This window comes from Leptonychotes weddellii, chromosome 8 (assembly GCF_054177405.1).
Source record: "Leptonychotes weddellii isolate Sample4059 chromosome 8, ASM5417740v2, whole genome shotgun sequence".
In the NCBI taxonomy this organism is placed as follows: Eukaryota; Metazoa; Chordata; class Mammalia; order Carnivora; family Phocidae; genus Leptonychotes; species Leptonychotes weddellii.
In genome coordinates, this window is record NC_138376.1 from 43108903 (window position 1) to 43126974 (window position 18072).

At 34.8% G+C, this 18072-nt stretch overlaps 1 protein-coding gene across 7 annotated transcripts in view; it reads right to left on the minus strand.

Moving 5' to 3' along the window:
* COL21A1 (collagen type XXI alpha 1 chain) overlaps positions 1-18072 on the minus strand; it is a 217989-nt gene that overhangs the window by 96298 nt on the left and 103619 nt on the right. For 2 of the 7 annotated variants that reach the window (XM_081828455.1, XM_081828454.1), the window contains exon 1: positions 5597-7556. Coding sequence is in view for 2 of the 7 variants with exons in the window: in XM_081828461.1 (XP_081684587.1) it covers positions 5597-5680; positions 5987-5995; positions 7709-7786; positions 8829-9002; positions 11308-11524; positions 11618-11786 (731 nt within the window). In the remaining 5 variants the exon portion in view is untranslated. Of the gene's footprint in view, positions 1-1738; positions 2625-5596; positions 7557-7708; positions 7787-8828; positions 9003-11307; positions 11525-11617; positions 11787-18072 lie in introns of those variants that run through there. The other 5 variants (XM_081828461.1, XM_081828459.1, XM_081828456.1 and 2 more) reach the window with 5 other exon arrangements.

The following is an 18072-nucleotide window of genomic DNA, read 5'->3' on the forward strand; positions in this document are numbered from 1 at the left end:
GGCTCCCTGCTTGGCAGGGAGTCTGCTTCTCCCTCTGACCCTCCTCCCTCTCATGCTCTCTGTCTCTCATTCTCTCGCTCTCAAATAAATAAATAAAATCTTTAAAAAATTTAAAAAAAAAAAATAAAAGAAATAGAGAAAGAACAGTGTAAATCCAGGGAGAAAAATAATGCTGAAACATGTCCTGTCTTGCTGAAGAAACAGAATTTATAGTTCTAACCCAAGGACTTCCAGTGTTAGCTGGGCATTAAGGAGTAACATTCTGGTTCTCTAGGGAGTTGGAGTTTTTCCTCTTATTTTGAGAGGATCCACCTTAATCTCTAGCCTCTCTGCCATCCTTTATCCCTGTTCAAATTGGACTCTATCTTTTTTTTAAAAGATTTTATTTATTTATTTGACAGAGAGAGACACACTGAGAGAGGGAACACAAGCAGGGGGAGTGGGAGAGGGAGAAGCAGGCTTCCCACGGAGCAGGGAGCCCTATGTGGGGCTCAATCCCAGGACCCTGGGATCATGACCTGAGCCAAAGGCAGGTGCTTAATGACTGAGCCACCCAGGCACTTGCTATCTTTCAACAAATTCCATCTTTTCTTCTCCTGACAGAAGTTTTTCTTCCTTTTCCACTTAAGAATCCATTTTTTTTCCTTGATGTCTTTTTCTATTGAAATGCTATAGCAGCTCCTATCACTGATCCCTTATTCATAAGCAGAGTTTTCTCACTTTTCCCTTGATTAGTCTTAATTTATCATTTGGATTGAAACTTCTTGAAAACAGTGTCTTTATTTTCCCCCTTTTTTGAGGGGGTGGGAAGGGTTGACAATGCTGCGTATCAAGTAGGGATTCAATAACTATTTGTGGATTGATTTATTTTAAATCATATTTCCTGTTAATGACCCCCTTTACTTGCAGAGTATTATTATCAGCAAAATCTAGTACATCAAAAGGATCTGAGAGGGTTTATCATCTACTGTGATGAAGCTGGAATACAGCTTTGGTAAAAGAAGAAATGAAATTTGTGTTTTAACACTAAGTTTGCAAGACAAAAACAAAAAACAAAAAAAATCACTCACAAGATAAATCCAATGTGACTTCAAAAGGACCATAACATTGGTGAACAGCCCCAAGAGGGAAAATAATCTCTTTTGCAGGTTCTATTATTGCTGGTAGGTTTTACCGGTTATTCTATTGCCCTATTGATTTATTTGCAAAAACTGAGGAAGGTTTGGTGTTGTTTCCATAAAATTGGGAAAATACAGACAGACACGAACAATCAGAATAAAAATTCAATTGTATTACTGTAATAAAAGTCAATGCTCTATCTTGATTTACATATGCTAAATTACTTAATCCTCATAATAATCCCATGAAGCAAGCAATTTTATTATTCTCATTTTTTATATACACAAACTGAGGCCCCAGAAGGTTAAGTCACTTGTTCAAGGTCACACCGCAGTAGTGGAGATGACACTTGAACTCAGCCAGTTCAGCTCCAGAGTCCATGCTCCTAAACACTACTATCCCTGCCCACATTAAAATGCATACGCTGATTAGAACCAGACCTGGGGACTGTTAGCAAACTTAATACAGAAAACAATTTCCAAATACATTAAATAAGACATAGGACCTATTATTGTACAATTGTGACTAAATTCCCAATCCACTTTCTTCTAATTTAGCTGAAACATTTGCACATTTTGAATTTTAAAAACTATGTGTTCAGCTGAAAAGCAGTACTTACATATGTTGAATTGAACTTGTGCCACAGGATTTTTGAGTTGTTGACAGGAGTGGAAATGTCACGGATGAAGCTGAAACATCTCTGAATATGGCCTCTCAAGTAGTGTAAATATGAATAATCAAAGTAAGAAACAGTTGTGCTTGCAAAAGCAAGATACTATTTTCAGTTGCTCATCTAAAACAAATGTCTTTGGAACTCTTCACCTAGGCGCAAATCCCATGTGTTCAAGCCTTCTTCTCAAAACTCCTTGTGCCTTCATTCTACCCTCCGGACTCTGCAGGAGTATCTGACCTAAGACCTATTCCCTTTTCCTAAACCAGCCTCTTCCCTCCCTCAAAACTCAAACACCCACTCTTTCAGGCTAGAAGGAATCCACTTAGTCTGGGAAAATTAACATAAAAATGTGAATGCCCAGTGGCCCCTGAAATTTTCCAAAGGCTTTTGTATTTTAAACAGAGGATACTTTGATAGCCTGAATGAATCTCTAATGGTGGTATCTGGAGGGTGAAACAAAGGAAATCAACAGAGATACAGTGATAGAGAGGGTGGTATTTCAGAGAAAAGGATTCATAAGAAATTGTTCCTTCCTAAAAAGAAGAAAAAACGCCTTCTTTCCACTTCAGAAACAATAGATCGAACATCTAGGTTAGATCAAATGTGGGGAGTTTGTCCCCAGAAATGTTCCTACTACTGAAGTGGGGGAAGAAGTTGCCATTCACATGCAAAGATCCTTTGAAAGGGGGGTTTGTAAATTGGGGATTGCCTGGATCTTTCGTATCACAACAAAGGCATCCCATATAGGTTAACTGGGAAAAGGGGTGAATCAATGATTTTATAATTCATTAAATAAAAAATTATTACCATTAAGTACTGTGTTAGATATTGGAATTCCAAGGGAGAATTTAGTTTGTATTAAACTTCATTGTGAGCTGCCTGCATATATAAAGTATTCCAACAGATTTATTAATTTAATCACTCCCTATGTTTGATATTAGGGATACAAAATGAATTAGCTATTCTTCAAGGAACTCATAATCCAGTAATATATATATTTCTATGCTTATTGTAGAGTTATAATGCCATAGTAAGTCTAGGTATAGGAAACCATAGTTATTTTGACCTGTTTTTCCAATAGAGTTGTCATATCTTTTGGAAACTCAAAGAATTTTAAACAGATGAGTTTATCTTTAAATAAGCACTGACCCACCTATCCACACAGCAATTTCTCCTGTTTCAGTCTGAGGACTCAACTCTCAGCTTCCAGAACTCTATTTCTGGTTAACAGGAAGATGAGATCTGTTCTTCACAGGTAATTTTGTTTGATGGACATCTGTAAAACTTTCCAGAGAGCATCCAACAAATATGGCCAATAAGTTTCAGCTGGATCTATAGGAAAATGTCTTCATCTATTTTAGTTCCAGTTCTGCTAACCTAATTAAAACCCTGTTAATTCCCCAAGCCAGAAATTCTCTAAAGGAAATACAACTCAGAGTGTTGCTAGGGTAAGGAACCACTTCCAGGGTAAAGAGCCCTAAAGGTATGGAAGAGAGAGAGAGAGAGAGTGTGTGTGTGTTCCTGTCCTCCAGCCAGATTTTCTGAAGAAAATGGAAAGCAGATCAAGAAGGCACGCCAATTTAAAGATTGGTGGAAAACTGCAATTTCACTTAAAGTAGTAGGTGGCAATAGCATGAGATTATGACTAAGAAAAAAAAAATGAGGAACACATGAAACTTGGAAATACTCGATATCAGAGGCTTGACCAGAGAAGACAAAGGCCGTGCTAAGAATCTGCTGTAGGAACATACATGAATAAAAATTAATGTCACTTCAAGACACCTAATAGACCACTAGTAAAAATTCAGAAAACATCAGATGTATCTGATGCCTCCCCAAAAGTGAACAGCCTTTTAGAGATCCTGGGGGTGGCCTGAACCTCCCCGGGAGTCAGAAATGCATGCAGGGCTTTGAGAGGTCAGACATTATGTGCACCTGATTTCCATATTATATCTCTTACAGATCAAATCATTTTTATGTATAATATTCCAAGTGGAATAAACTATATATGTGTGTGTGTGTGTGTGTGTGTGTATAGATGTGTGTAGATATATGTGTATATAAATATATACTTTTTAAAAAGAAGTCTGCTGGTAGATCACACCAAGTTGTCTTACAAGGTGTATTCTCCCAAGAGTATCCTATAGGCATTTCTTCTTTATGTCAAGGCACCCTAAATAACATGCAGTTGCTTTAACTAGAGAACAAAGAACACCTGGATTAACTTACCTAAATGCAATCTAAAAATAGTTTATAATAGTAAATTGATTTTAATATACTGATTTCAAATTCCCAAATAGATTTACTTTGAATGAAATAATGAATATATATTATTTCTTAAATTACATTTCTTTTCTTGATTTTAATGCGAGTCCTGAAGTAGGTCATGAGCTATCACATAAAAATGTGATGAGCATGTTATATGCAACTGATGAATCATTGAATGCTACATCAGCAACTACTGATGTACTATATGTTGGCTAATTGAATTTAAATAAAAAAAATGGATGGGAGAAACATGAATGAAAGATGGGAGGAAACAAATTACCTTAGATGAGCAGTTTAAAAGCTAAATTTTTCAGTCATGGTGACTGAAACACTAGGGAAATTCCATCTAAATGAACATTACAATTCATATTTAACAAAAATTAGTAATTATTGCTTCGGCATCTCAAGCAATAAATGATCAATACATAAAACAATCTTTTTGGCTAGAGAGTCATATCTGCTTCCAAGTTAGACATTATTTTTATCTGAGTGATATTTTAAAATATTAAATGAATAAGATTTAGGGGCGCCTGGGTGGCTCAGTCAGTTAAGTGAACAACTCTTGATTTTGGCTCAGGTCATGATCTCAGGGTCATGAGATCAAGCCCCCTGTCGGGCTGAGTACTTGGCAAGGAGCCTGCTTAAGATTCTCACTCTCTTTCAGCCCCTCCCCCCCCACTTATTCAAGCTCTAAAATAAATAAATAAATCCTAAAAAAAAAGATGAGCAAGATTTATGTATAGTAGACAAACCACTTAATATCTCAGTATCAAGCTGGGTCTAAGTGATCCCACAGGAAGTATCAACTTAAAAACAGTCATTCATACTTAATAGCATAGAAACATATTCAGACTATTTAGTTATATAAAAAGTAACTAGTTATAAAATGGCATGTACATCATGGCTCCAATCATATAAAAATGTATACACAATTATATAAATGTTTATATACACAAACTCTATACACATAAATTAATAGATACAAGTGGAACACGTGCACATATGAACATGACTAACAGAACATACTCCCTAAAAGTAATTATTACATGATTAAGTAAAATTGATATATATGCCTCTATTTTTAGAATTAGACACCAAACATGACACTGAAATCAACTTTAATATTTCTACTTTATTTTTCTATCTGAAAATCATTTTGACAAACTAAGGATTTAGAAACATATCTCAACAAATGCCATTTCTTCATTTTTTTATGAGGTTGTAAGGAGGTATCATTCTGGGAACTTGGCAGCAGTGTTTGGGAAAAAAAGACAAACCAGCAAATAAATTAAAAACACTCCCCTCCCTCACTTTACTCTGGGCCAAGGGTATCAGTTCTAGGTTCAAAAGCAAGTATAGATTGGAATACACTTTTTAAAAAAAAAATCACTAAAACTAAGGTTTTAGACTGTTCTAAGGCATTACGTAGAAATTTCACAATAGCATCAGTGGTGACTAGGAATTTTGTGCATTTGCTCGGCTCTTGTTTGTGTTTTAACTAAAAAAAAAAAAAAAGGCAAGTTAGGTATTACTCACTTTGGGGCCTTGCAGTCCTGGTTTTCCTGGAGGACAAACACAGGGAGCTGGAGTTGAACCTACATCACTGGGACCATTGAGGCACTAGAGAGACAAAAACGGCAATCAACAACAAACATGGAAAGACACATGTATATCTATATGTACATAAGTATGTGTAGGTGTCTGAATGTCTTTATGAAACTGTAAAGATATCTTACATCTGCTTTCCAATTTTGTTTAGCACAATCCATTAAGAAATTCTGAATCACAAACTATGAAAACTAAATGCACTCAAACTACATAAAAATGAGTTCTATTGGTCTAATGTACTTACAGTTGATGGAAGGAAGCTAAACAGTCCCACAATACAAATATTACCTTAAGGAGAATAATAGTTTCCAGGCCTACCTCACCATTCTGAAAGAAAAACAACAATGAATGTGTTTTAAAGGACGCTTTTAAATTTCTAAATTATCTTCCTAATTTATAGATATTTTATTGTCCAGGTTCTAGATACATGAAGTATCAAAACCAGCAAGAACTAAAACATGTACGTGCCACTGTCCTAAAAAAATGACATTAATACACGTTATGATGACATTTACAGTAGAATAAAGTAAGGACATGAACAACAATGAAGAGCAGAACGAGAAAATGGAAATGCCAAAGCTGCTTGGTGTAATGGTCACGCAGGAGCAAAAATACTCCAAGGTGAGATTTATATGCTCTTTTGAACTTTCTGGAAGTCATATAAAAACCAGAGGAAAAAGCCAAAACACATCTAAGAAAGTCACAAATTCCATGCATTAAATTTTCTGCATTTAACTTTAGGAGACCTCCTCACTAAACAATTTGCTTCTTACTGAATAATACACGATTTTAAAAAGGTTAATAATCTTTCCAGACAATAAAAATTAAATCAGAAAATGAGAAAGTGGGAATAAAGATGCAAAAGGTATGCTACATGAAGTCACACCTGAAAGTAAGGAAGGAGACATAAAAACACAAAAAAAGTGACTGTGAGAACTCAAAATCTACTATCTATTCTTGTGCTTTTATGATGTGGGAGGGTAATAGTCATAACATCAATGCAGAAATATCAATAAATAAAGTATATAAAATGGACTCTCAGAATGTAATCACATATTAATACTTTTAGGAGAGATTAGAGGTCTGTATTTCAAGTTATAAGTATCTAAAATAAAAATTATAGTGTTTAAACAATTACCTCTCTAAAAAACCAAGAATGAATCATTTCTAAAAGGTTCCATGGTTGATATTATTATAGAGCATTTAAACGTACTGCCCTATGTCCTCAAGTTTTCATAACATGTGGATTTGTAGGTTATTCAGTTTGATAGGAAAAAAAGATGATGGTAGTATGACTTTACAAACTAAAAGAACTATGACATGAGCTCAAACTGGGAATCCACACTGTAAAAGTTTAAAACATCCTATCTTATTTGCATTACAAAAATATACTTTTTTTTTTGCCCAAGGGGAAAAGGATTACACATACACACACACACCACAAGCACACGTATATAATCAGACTCTAACATTTTAGCTTATCATTTTTTCCTAACACATTAATGAAAATAGCTACATAAATGGAAAGTTACTATATCCTTGAAATACAAGAAAATCTTCCTTAGGTAACAACAACAAAAAGAAACCTGTATATTCATTATGGTGTGAGAAAATATGCTGGTGAACAGGAAAATGAATCACTTCCTATTCTCTAGAATTGTGCTGTGTGGGGTATTCTATCCACACATTTAATTAAGTATAGAAATGTATTTTATACTCTGGATACTCCGGATATTCAAAGAATCCTAGACTTTCCTAGAGCAGGTCCAGTCCTGCTTCACTTGAGTACCGGAAACCTCACACTCTGAGGTGTAAAGAAAACCTTCCCTTGTGCTCCTCCATTCACACTTGCACAGTGATACATTATCATTTTATTTCAATTATGAACCTCAAAGTATGTTTTAATCAATGTAACTTTAATTGCACTGACAACAAACAAATTAACTCTGTATATTAAATTAAGCCTCACATATTATCTTTTATTTATTGCTCTGAAAGTACTGAAGGAAACACTTGAGAGAAAGAATCCATCCTACTCACAAATCCAGGAATCTCGCATGCTGTCTCTCGGTTGTTCTGTTCTGGGTCACAGTAGATTCGCAACTTCTGGACATCAAACTAGGAACATAAACCCCATCAGGTTAAAATTGAGGCCCAAGCTAATTGCTTCGTAAGAGCGACCCAACTACATGAGCAGTCATGGAAGGCTTAAATCACAGCACCTAGCTAAAAAATAGTAATATGAAATTTAAATACCTAACATACAGTTTAAAGATGTGATGCAACATAATTCATAAGGAAAACTCCAGCACCAAAAACAAAACTTTAATTTCCTTCGGGAACCCACTGGAGCTTTTTTAGTATCTCTATATTAAGAGCTAGCCTAGAGAGCATTTCCTAGGACACTTAAAAGCTTTCCCAGGCCTTCTGTGTTTATCCTAAATGTCTACAACATTTCTGATTACAAAAGAGTGAGTTTAAAAAGTCATCTTTAGTTTCAGAGATTTAGTTGCTGGCATGGAGTGTTGTGTGATGAGTAGTCCAAGCACCTGTTGCTATTTAAATATTTACTCTGACATGTAACATTAACATATAGAGAGCATGGTGTAATTTGAATATGACAGCCTTCCCTTAATAGAAACAGAGTGGGAAAGTACACGTTTTCAAATAAGGGATTGTCCAAGAAATGGCTATCTTTTTATATACACATTTCTCAACCCACACAGATACTCCACTTTTTAAAAAATATAAAAAAGTAACAGTTTTAAGAATCCTGAAATGCATTAATCTGATCGTAACCTCACAGCTGCAGAGAAATTTTATACCTCCCGACTCACAGCTCTAATCACAGTCTCTTTTCCAAGTTATTATTTAATCTATGCTTCTCCTGGGAAATATGAAATTAATGTTTCATAAGAATGTAGATTTCTACCCTGAACCCAGGGGAAAAGTTTTCTAAGAATTCCTATATATTAAGTCTAATTTTGCATTTTCATACACACAAACACACAATTCCACTAATAAACTGATCACATTTTGTTTAAGTGTCTTAAAGGAATTAATAATTAAGTTAAATACAGTTAAATGTGATAAATACTATCACAAAGGATAGCAAAAGCTCACTTTATACAATGCAAAAAGCAAATCATTTTTTATCCACCTGAACGGTTTCTTCTTTCCCAGAATACTTTCCGATTTGAGTTTGCCCGCTGATGAAGATCCCTAAAACTGGATGTAATGGCTTGTTTTCAATTTGTTGATCATCAATATAGAGAGTCACATCTTGTTCTGCTACTAAGAGACGAATTTGATGCCAGCCTTCATCAAATAATATCTACAGGAAGAAAGTATGGAAGATTCATAAGTAAAATTCCTAACAATCTTTCTTTTTCTTTGTTCCCATTCCTTTGCTGCCAACCATAAATCCACACCACACAGACTGGTTGTATTATATACTAATTCACCCTGATCCAAGCTGGGTCTCAAATTCTACCCACCAATTAATTTATGAAGCCATACTTTCCATTACATATCCATTACATGTAAGTAGATGTATCAAACAATTTATTGAAACAACTCCCTCAAGGTCACAAATAAATTCCTAATCTCTGAATCCAAGTGGCTTCTATTCCTCATCCTATTCATTGCAACTTTAGATCCTTAACTAGTCCATCTTCCTTGATATTCTCATTCAACTTCCATGACTCAAACCATCTTGATCATCTTCATTTCCTTTTCTCCAATTGCTCATTCTCTATTTCTTCGAGGGCTTCTCTTCCTCACCTGCCTTTTGATGAGGTCATTAACCCACGGATCTGTCACTGACCTTTTTCATTCTCCCCTTTGATTATCCTATCTAATCTTACAGGTCAATATTACCTCTATAGAATATCTCCCATATCTACAACAGCCTGAACCTCTTTCCTACATATGGGATCTATAATTCTAATACTAGCTAGTATAGTTTTACCAGGATATTTCACAATCAGCCTGAGGGAGAGTATAGCAAAATGAACTTGAACTATCCCCAAAACTTTCTTCCTCTCAGTTTTCCTTGAATAATAATATCCTCAGTTTCTAAACTGCAATAAGTGTGTTTACCTCTTGCCTTTCCCTCAGTTGCAATAAGAACCAGATGCAAAGTTCTACCAAATATGTCTCTTAAATGACTCAAATTCACTTCACCATTTCAAACATTTTCATTGCTATAGTTTATGTTCATGGATATCTTGCCTTATCTGAATAATTTTCAAACATATCTCTAACTCTTCCCTCTCTAAGCCATCCTTCATACCTCCACTACAATTAATCTCTCTCACTAGAATTCTGTCAGAGAAGATGCCATATCTTATTAACTTCTGGATTCCCAGGCCTAGAGCAATTTCAGGATACAGATGAAAATATTTTTTATGAAAGAAAAAGGAGGAGAAGAGAGAGCAGCTCTGACCATGACACACCTATGATTCAAGACTTTTTGATGAAATCCTGTCATCCACTGGATGAAGCCCAAAACCCTTTGTATGCTTTCCAGATTCCCACAAATTGAACTTGCACCTTGTTAGCTTTTTCTTTCATGTATCTTATACTCCAGACACAGGGGACACCACTTCCTCTTCTTTAAATAAAAACCCCGCATTTTACTACACATGACTACTCAGTACTAAACCACTGACTTACATGTCCTTCGCTCTCTTCATCAAAATCCTATCTTCTTCAAGGTCCAGCCCAAAAAGCATCTCATTAATAAGACTTGCCTATATATTGTGTTAGAATCTACTTTTACCCCTACACTCCATTAATACCTGTACTTCTGTTAGATACCAGAGGCCTTCACTCTTCCATTATAAATAAGTTCCTTGAAGGTGTGAAACAGACCTTACTCATTTGTGATTTCTTACAGAACCTAGCATATTGACTTTAATAAAAATGGCAGCCAAATTTTTAAGAAATTTAATCTGCTTACCAAATAAATTATACAGGTGGCATAATTTCATATACAACCTTGTACATTTCCTAAATTATATACTCTTAGACTATAATTATAATCTGTATTCTGAACACATTTGACTTGAAAAATACACTTTTATCTTTAGTTTATCAATTTTACTAAATATACGCTCCTTTGGGGAAAACAAAGCATTCTCCTAATAAATGGGAATTCTGCACTCATTATCTACCTGTATTTAAGGTTCTAACAAATGTCTTTATCTCAGTATCTTATAGGACATGGCAGTGTAAGATGGACCAACATGACTTTGAAACTGATGAGACTTAACTTCAATTCCTGATGCCACCACTTACTAGCTGTGTTACTTTGAGATGGAACTTAATATAAACTTTTTTTTTTTTTTTGGTCTGTACAGTGAGAGCAATGGCTTCTGTGTTGGGTGGATATTATAATTAAATGTTCCTGGCATCTAATAGCAGGTACTCAAAAAATGTGAGGTCCCCCACTCCTTAATCCCATCTAAGAAACAACTTTCCTTCATTTGTTGCTTTTATTCAATAAAGCAACATTAAACTATGAAGTCAGTATCTTTTCAGCCATGTTAAAATTATGGCTCTCTTCCTCCAAAACACACAAACCTGGTGGTGATTCCCCCAGCAATACCATCATAATCATACCCAGGCATCTTTACCTTAACTTGAGAGTCAGCAAAAGTGACCACTTGTGAGCCATTAATTATGCTGGTTGTTATAAATAGTAATGTTTTATCCACACCATTTAAGGTAACAGCTATTTGTGGCCTTCCATCAATGGTTAAAATTCTCCATAGATCCCACATTTTCTTGACCTTAAATCTCTGAGTGGAGACAAATACATATGATGGAGGAAGACCTTCAGGGAAAACATTGCTAGAAAAAGAAGAATGTGCATAAGCTTAAAGAATTCTCAACATGTCTATAGACATATATAAAAAAAAGTTTATATCAACACATAACATATACCTTGTGAATTCTGATAAGTCAACTTTTGATGTCACTTCATATCCTTTTATCTTTGTTGGTGAAAGCATGATTCTTTTCTTAACCTTTTTCTTTACACCCAAGCCTAAAAGAATATCAAACCCTTTCTCATCACGAGCTGCCACTGGAATTCGTGTTGGACAGACAGACTCTATAAATCCAAAGCAAAAGCAGTAAACATTGATTAATCATGGATTACTTCAACAAGAAAATGAGAAATATTAGAGAAAATAATTATAAAATCTATATATGCACACAAATACATATAAATGGATGTAAATGCATTTTGAGAAAATGTGCAGGAGTGTTTCTGACATTTGAAGTCTCAAATGTTATTTTCCCCCTAAAAGGGGATAAAAGTAAAACAGAATTAGAAGAGAAACATTTGTTAATAGATTGCTTTAAGAACACTATGCTGACATTTATAAATCACTATTTTGAACGTTGGGCAACTTAATACCTGTGGGGTAGAATACTGGAATGGCATTGACAAGTCTCATCCAGGATTTACTATTAATTAGTCACATGACTTTGCATAACTCTTAAATTTCTTGGATCTAAGAGATTAACTCTAAGATTTCTTTCTTGCATTCCCAGCATTTGAGGGGTAAAAAAAATAAAAGCGTCATTCTTGATATTCTTTCCAGTTTTAGCAGATGATAATCCTATAATTCAAATAACATTGGTTCTATTACTTTGGAAAAAACTGTCTTTTCTGTTCATGAAAGTTCTTGAAATGGGCCTATTAGCTCATCTGTAATTAATTATATTAATCATATTTATATAAAGACTATTTCCTTAAGAATAATCATTAAAGGGCACCTGGGTGGCTCAGTCGGTTAAACGTCTGCCTTCAACTCAAGTCATGATCTCAGAGTCCTGAGATGGAGCCCAGCATTGGGCTCTCTGCTCAGCAGGGACCTGCTTCTCCCTCTCACTCTAACTCTGTGCTCTCTTGCTCTCTCTTAAATAAATAAACAAAAATCTTTAGGAAAAAAAAAAGAATCATTAATATTTGCATTATACAGTCATCTGTATAAATTATAAAAATATGGCATGCTTTTCACTTGCTGGGAAACTAGTATCTGAAATTACGTGGAAATTTTTATATGGTTGAAATGATATTAAGCTGTTATATTGTAGAAATGTTGCAATATTTTCAGATTCTTCCAAGGCCCTCATATAATATATACATTGAGCATGACTGCTTATATTTTATAGAGCAGCTAACAAAATAAAACAAGAACTCCACTAAACCTCTTTAAGATAATCACCCTCTTACACAACATTAACAGGGAATAGTATCATATTTATAATACAATAAAAAGTAACGAGATGAATTTTATTAGCCCAACATGTACAGTCATAATTTATACCATAGAATATTGGAAAATAAAATAAAGATTTGATATAAATAAAATTATAAGTATTCCTGGAAAAGGAGGGGCATTTTTCTCTTCAGGTCTTAAATCTTAAGTTTTGAAGTAACCCAATGAATTACATCTTTCTTCCTCTGGTAAGCTTGGAGCTAAGTGATGAGGAGATACAGGAATGAGGCAAACAGATGTTGGTTGGACATGTGATCCAGTGAGTTCAGTAGATGCACACCATAATGAACCCCCTCACACCACCCCAGAAGCACAGGGCTGACTTACTCCCTATCCCTCCTTAGAAACAGGGCCTGCCCACTAAGTTCACACCTGGTCTACAGAGGAAACCAAAACACACTAGCTCCACAGACACACTGATCCAAGGAGAAGACAGCTGAAGGCTCTTGGCCAACCATGACCAGCTACTTTTATCATACTCACTCATCTGAAAACTGATTTTCTCATTCAGTGGTAAGGAGCTAAAAAAGGGTGGGAGAGAGACCAGAAGAGTTAGCCTAGCTGAAATCCCTCCACATGAAAACATGAGAAGCAGGGTCTAAGTGTTTCTAGTAACAATCTATTATACAGTTTAAAACATAAATCAATTAATAAAACTAAGTATTTTATGTCATGATGCAGGGGTTCTTTTTTGGCAGGCAGTGGCGGGGGTGGGGGGAATATGCAGAACAATACATGAAGCCTCATGTCAGATGCATTTGATTTAAAACTGCAAAAGAAGTTCAGCTGAAAAGAAAACATTACATCATAAAAATATTCAGATTTGAATTGCTCCTTTCATTTTCCTTACAAATGAGAAATTATAAGATGTTGGATTAAGATCTCAGACTTAAGACAAGAACATGAGGTTTAGACTGAAGCCTCTCTCTTAACCTCTCCTGAACCTCTGGATTCTCATCTGTGAAGGGAGAATAATGATCTCCTTCACAGGGTTTGTCTGAGGATCAAATGCGATGATGTATGTGAAAGTGCTTTGTAACTCCAAAATGGCATGCAAGTGCAGGGGATAAAGCAAGCATTGTGTTCATCCCTTTGCTCTAACAAAGTCCTTTACACTATCTTGTAATACCCAAAATTTTATGGGGAAACAGTGTGGCACAGCTTGTGAAATCAAAAATGTACAATATAGCCATGTTTTCATTACTACCTAGCACATCTCATTAAGAAGTATAGATTTAAATAATTATGTTTACTTGAAGGTAATTTTTCTTCCCAATTCATTCACCTGCAAGAACAGTATCTTAACACATGGGAAGTGAAAAAAATGTAGTTAAAATGCTCAAATACAGTTTTTATGTTTGTATATACCTAGCTATAGGAAAGAGGTAAAAGAAGGTTCCATATATAAAATGCTACTTTGATTACCAATGAACAATTTCTGCACAAACTTGAGGAAAGAGAGGTAAATAATTAATTTCCCCATTGTGTAGAAAAAAGAAATCTATGTTTAAGTATACAAACCATATCCAGACAAAAATATGGAAACTGGAAATAAAAAGTGAAATGTGAGAACTATAATTTTAAGTATGAGGAAAATCAAATGCAAAGAGAGACTCAGTTGGGAGCTTGTTATAATACTTACAACAGGTAATTAGAACAATCCAGATAAACCAAGTTATTTTAAAGGAATGCATTCAGGAGCAAGGGTAAAGAAAACAGAAGACCGACATTCACAAATTATTTCTACACCATCTACACAGTTTTAACTTCATTTTATTCCAATATGTTCAGAATATTCAGGATAGGAATGCTTTCTCGGAGGAGCAAAGGTCACTCTATTTATTTTAAACCCTGGGAGCCAGTAATACTTGCTTTTTAGTTTGGTTGATTTATTTTTGCTTTTGTTTCCCTTGCCTTGGGAGGTAAGAAGTATCTAGAAAATTGTTGCCATGGCCTGTGATCTCTTCTAGGATTTTTATGGTTTCAAGTTTCACATTTGGGTCTTTAATCCACTTTCAGTTTATTTTAGAATGGGAGAAGGTATTTGCAAATGACATATACAATAAAAGGGGTTAATATCCAAAATATATAAAGAACTTAAAACTCAATACCAAAGAAACAAACAATCTAATTAAAAAAATAGAGGACACGAAGAGACATTTTTCCAAAGAAGACACAGACATACGAAAAGATGCTCAATATCACTAATCATCAGGGAGAGACAAATCAAAACCTCAATGAGATAGCACCTTACACCCGTCAGGATGACTAAAATCAAAAAGACAAGAAAAAACAAGTGTTGGCAAGGATGAGGAGAAAAAGAAACCCTTACGCACTGCTGGTAGGAATGTAAATTGGTGCAGCCACTGTAGAAAACAGTATGGAGGTTCCTCAAAAAATTAAAAGTAAAAATGCCATATGATCCAATAATTCTACTACTAGATAGTTACCCCCCCAAAAAAAACAAAAGCACTAATTCAAAAAGATATATATACCCCTATGTTTGTTGCAGCATTGTTTATAATAGCCAAGATATGGAAGCAACTGAAATGTCCACTGAAAGACAAATGGATATACACATACACAATGGAATCTTATACAGCCATAAAAAAGAATGAGACTTAAAAAAAAAAAAAAAAAAAGGATGCGATCATGCCATTTGCAACAACATAGATAAACCTAAAAGGGAGTATGCTAAGTGAACTAATACAAAGAAAGACAAATACCATATGATTTCACACACACGCGGAATCTAAACTTGTTGAATCACTATGTTGTGCACCTGAAACTAATGTAACATTATATGTCAACTATATTCAAAAAAATTTTTTAAGTTTTTAAGTGATCGATAGAACCCAGAAAAAAATATTCACTTTTCTATTAATTCTCAGGACTTAGTAATATAAGTAATCCAGTATTACCAACATCATAAAAACGTGTCTTATTTAAAATTCTGCCATGGACATGGGCACAAAAACTGTATAAATCTTTAGTCTAACCAGAGCAACCAAATTCCAACTACACCTTTCTAGCTTTAAGTTACTATCACAGGAACACTGATGAACACATTATTCTAGAACATATCTAGCCTACTTTATAAGTGTCTATTTAGTTCAATTCCACATTGCCACATTGTTCGTATGTCACCTCTCTCCAGATGTCACCTCGTTTTTTTTCAGATTAAGGGAATTCTGTCAAGGAGATCTGTGGTCAGAAACCAAAAGTAATTTTACTGATCCAGACCTGATAGTCCAATAAAACAGAGTTGTCTGGTGCAGATCTGTGCAAGCCGACTTCTTCAAACTTTCCTTGACTGAACTTGGTTTTGACGGTAAGGCAAACATGAGTGTATATCCAATTGATACATACCCCTCAATGGTATTCAGTGGCAATTTAATACATCTGCCTTACTGAAGGTCTATTATATCATCATGTACTTTAATGTCATGCACAAGTTCATCAAAAGGAGGAACAGTCACCATTGTTCCAATTTAGTACCAAGGTTGTGATAACTTAGACTTCATCATAACATACTGAAAATGCAATAAAATAGCAAAACCATATTTAATAAATTATGGAAACAGAGATACTCTTACCAAAGATTAATTAAATAACAAAGAAGGTAGCCCCAACTTCACACAATTTCTTTTCTCATTACAGACTGATCTCATCCTCCTTTACCATCAAGCAATCCCACTTTCTTGAAATCTAGGTTGATTTAGAGTCAACAGTCCTTCATCTGAGGAAGATGTCTGCCAGATGCATGGCTGACAGACAATGAGACACAGTAAGCACAGATTTCAATGGTAAGTCAATGGAATAAGAGACTCCTATTACTCTTTAGTACAACTTGTGCACAAACCAGAAAAGTCAAAATTTCTTGCACCATTAAGTCACCTCACTGATCATAGAATATATTCTTTTTAACAATAAGAAAAAATATAAGAAATAACAATAATCTTTGGCCTAAGGAATAGTTAAAGAAAATACAATTCTACAGGCTTACAAAATTACAAAAATAACTCCTCTGGTTTTGCCATTTCTCATTTTAAAAGCACTGATTATGTAATGAAATTTTTTTTGTTATTCCTACCTCAATACTATAGATGGAGAAAGGGTAATGTGTTTTGCCTTTACATATACCCAGAAAATAGTATGTGTATAATTCCTTTACCTCATTCTTCACTCCTTTTTTCATTTTTAATTTCACAGAGCTTTTGTCAGATATTACAGTTATGTAGCATTTTAACATACAAACTATTTCTTTTTTTTAACTAAATGTCCAGGCATCTTAACATGTCCCTAACATTTCTCCAGCACACTGATATTAATATTCATAAAATGTCTGATCACCAAAGTTGGAGCCAGTCACTTAGCCCAACATCATGCTTCAAAAATATGATGTTGACAAAGGCAAGAACCAAATCTGGATCTTGGTCTGATTCCAGAGATTGGGCTGGACCACCTTACAATGCTATAGCCTCAGTTTTATAGAAAAAAAAAATCAGGAGATAGTGCTTTACTTTAACAGATGTTGTGCTGAATTTTTTAAACCTTTTTATTAAGGTACAACCTACATTCAATAAAATGCCCTAATTACAAGTGTACATCAACTGGACATATTCATGTTTATAAACTAGCACCCAGACAAGACAAAGAACATATCTAACACCTTTGAAAGTTACCTCATGATCCTTCACAGACAATAACCACCACTACCAGAGGCCACCACTGTAATGATTTCTATCATCATGGATTAATTTGGTCTATTCCTGAACTTAATATAAATGAACCATACAGTATATTCTTTTACTTGAATTTTCTTACTCAACATAGTATCTGTAGTATTATCCATGTCGTTCCATGTAACAGTGACTTGTTCTTGTTTGTTGCTGTATAGTATTCCACTCTGAATTATGACGTATTTGTCCATTTTTATGTGGGCAATCATTTGAGTTGTTTGCAGTTGACTATTTTTTTTTATTCTTATGTTAATCCCCATACATTACATCATTAGTTCTAGATGAAGTGTTCCATGATTCATTGTTCGTGCACAACACCCAGTGCTCCATGCAGAACGTGCCCTCCTCAACACCCCCCCCCAGGCCA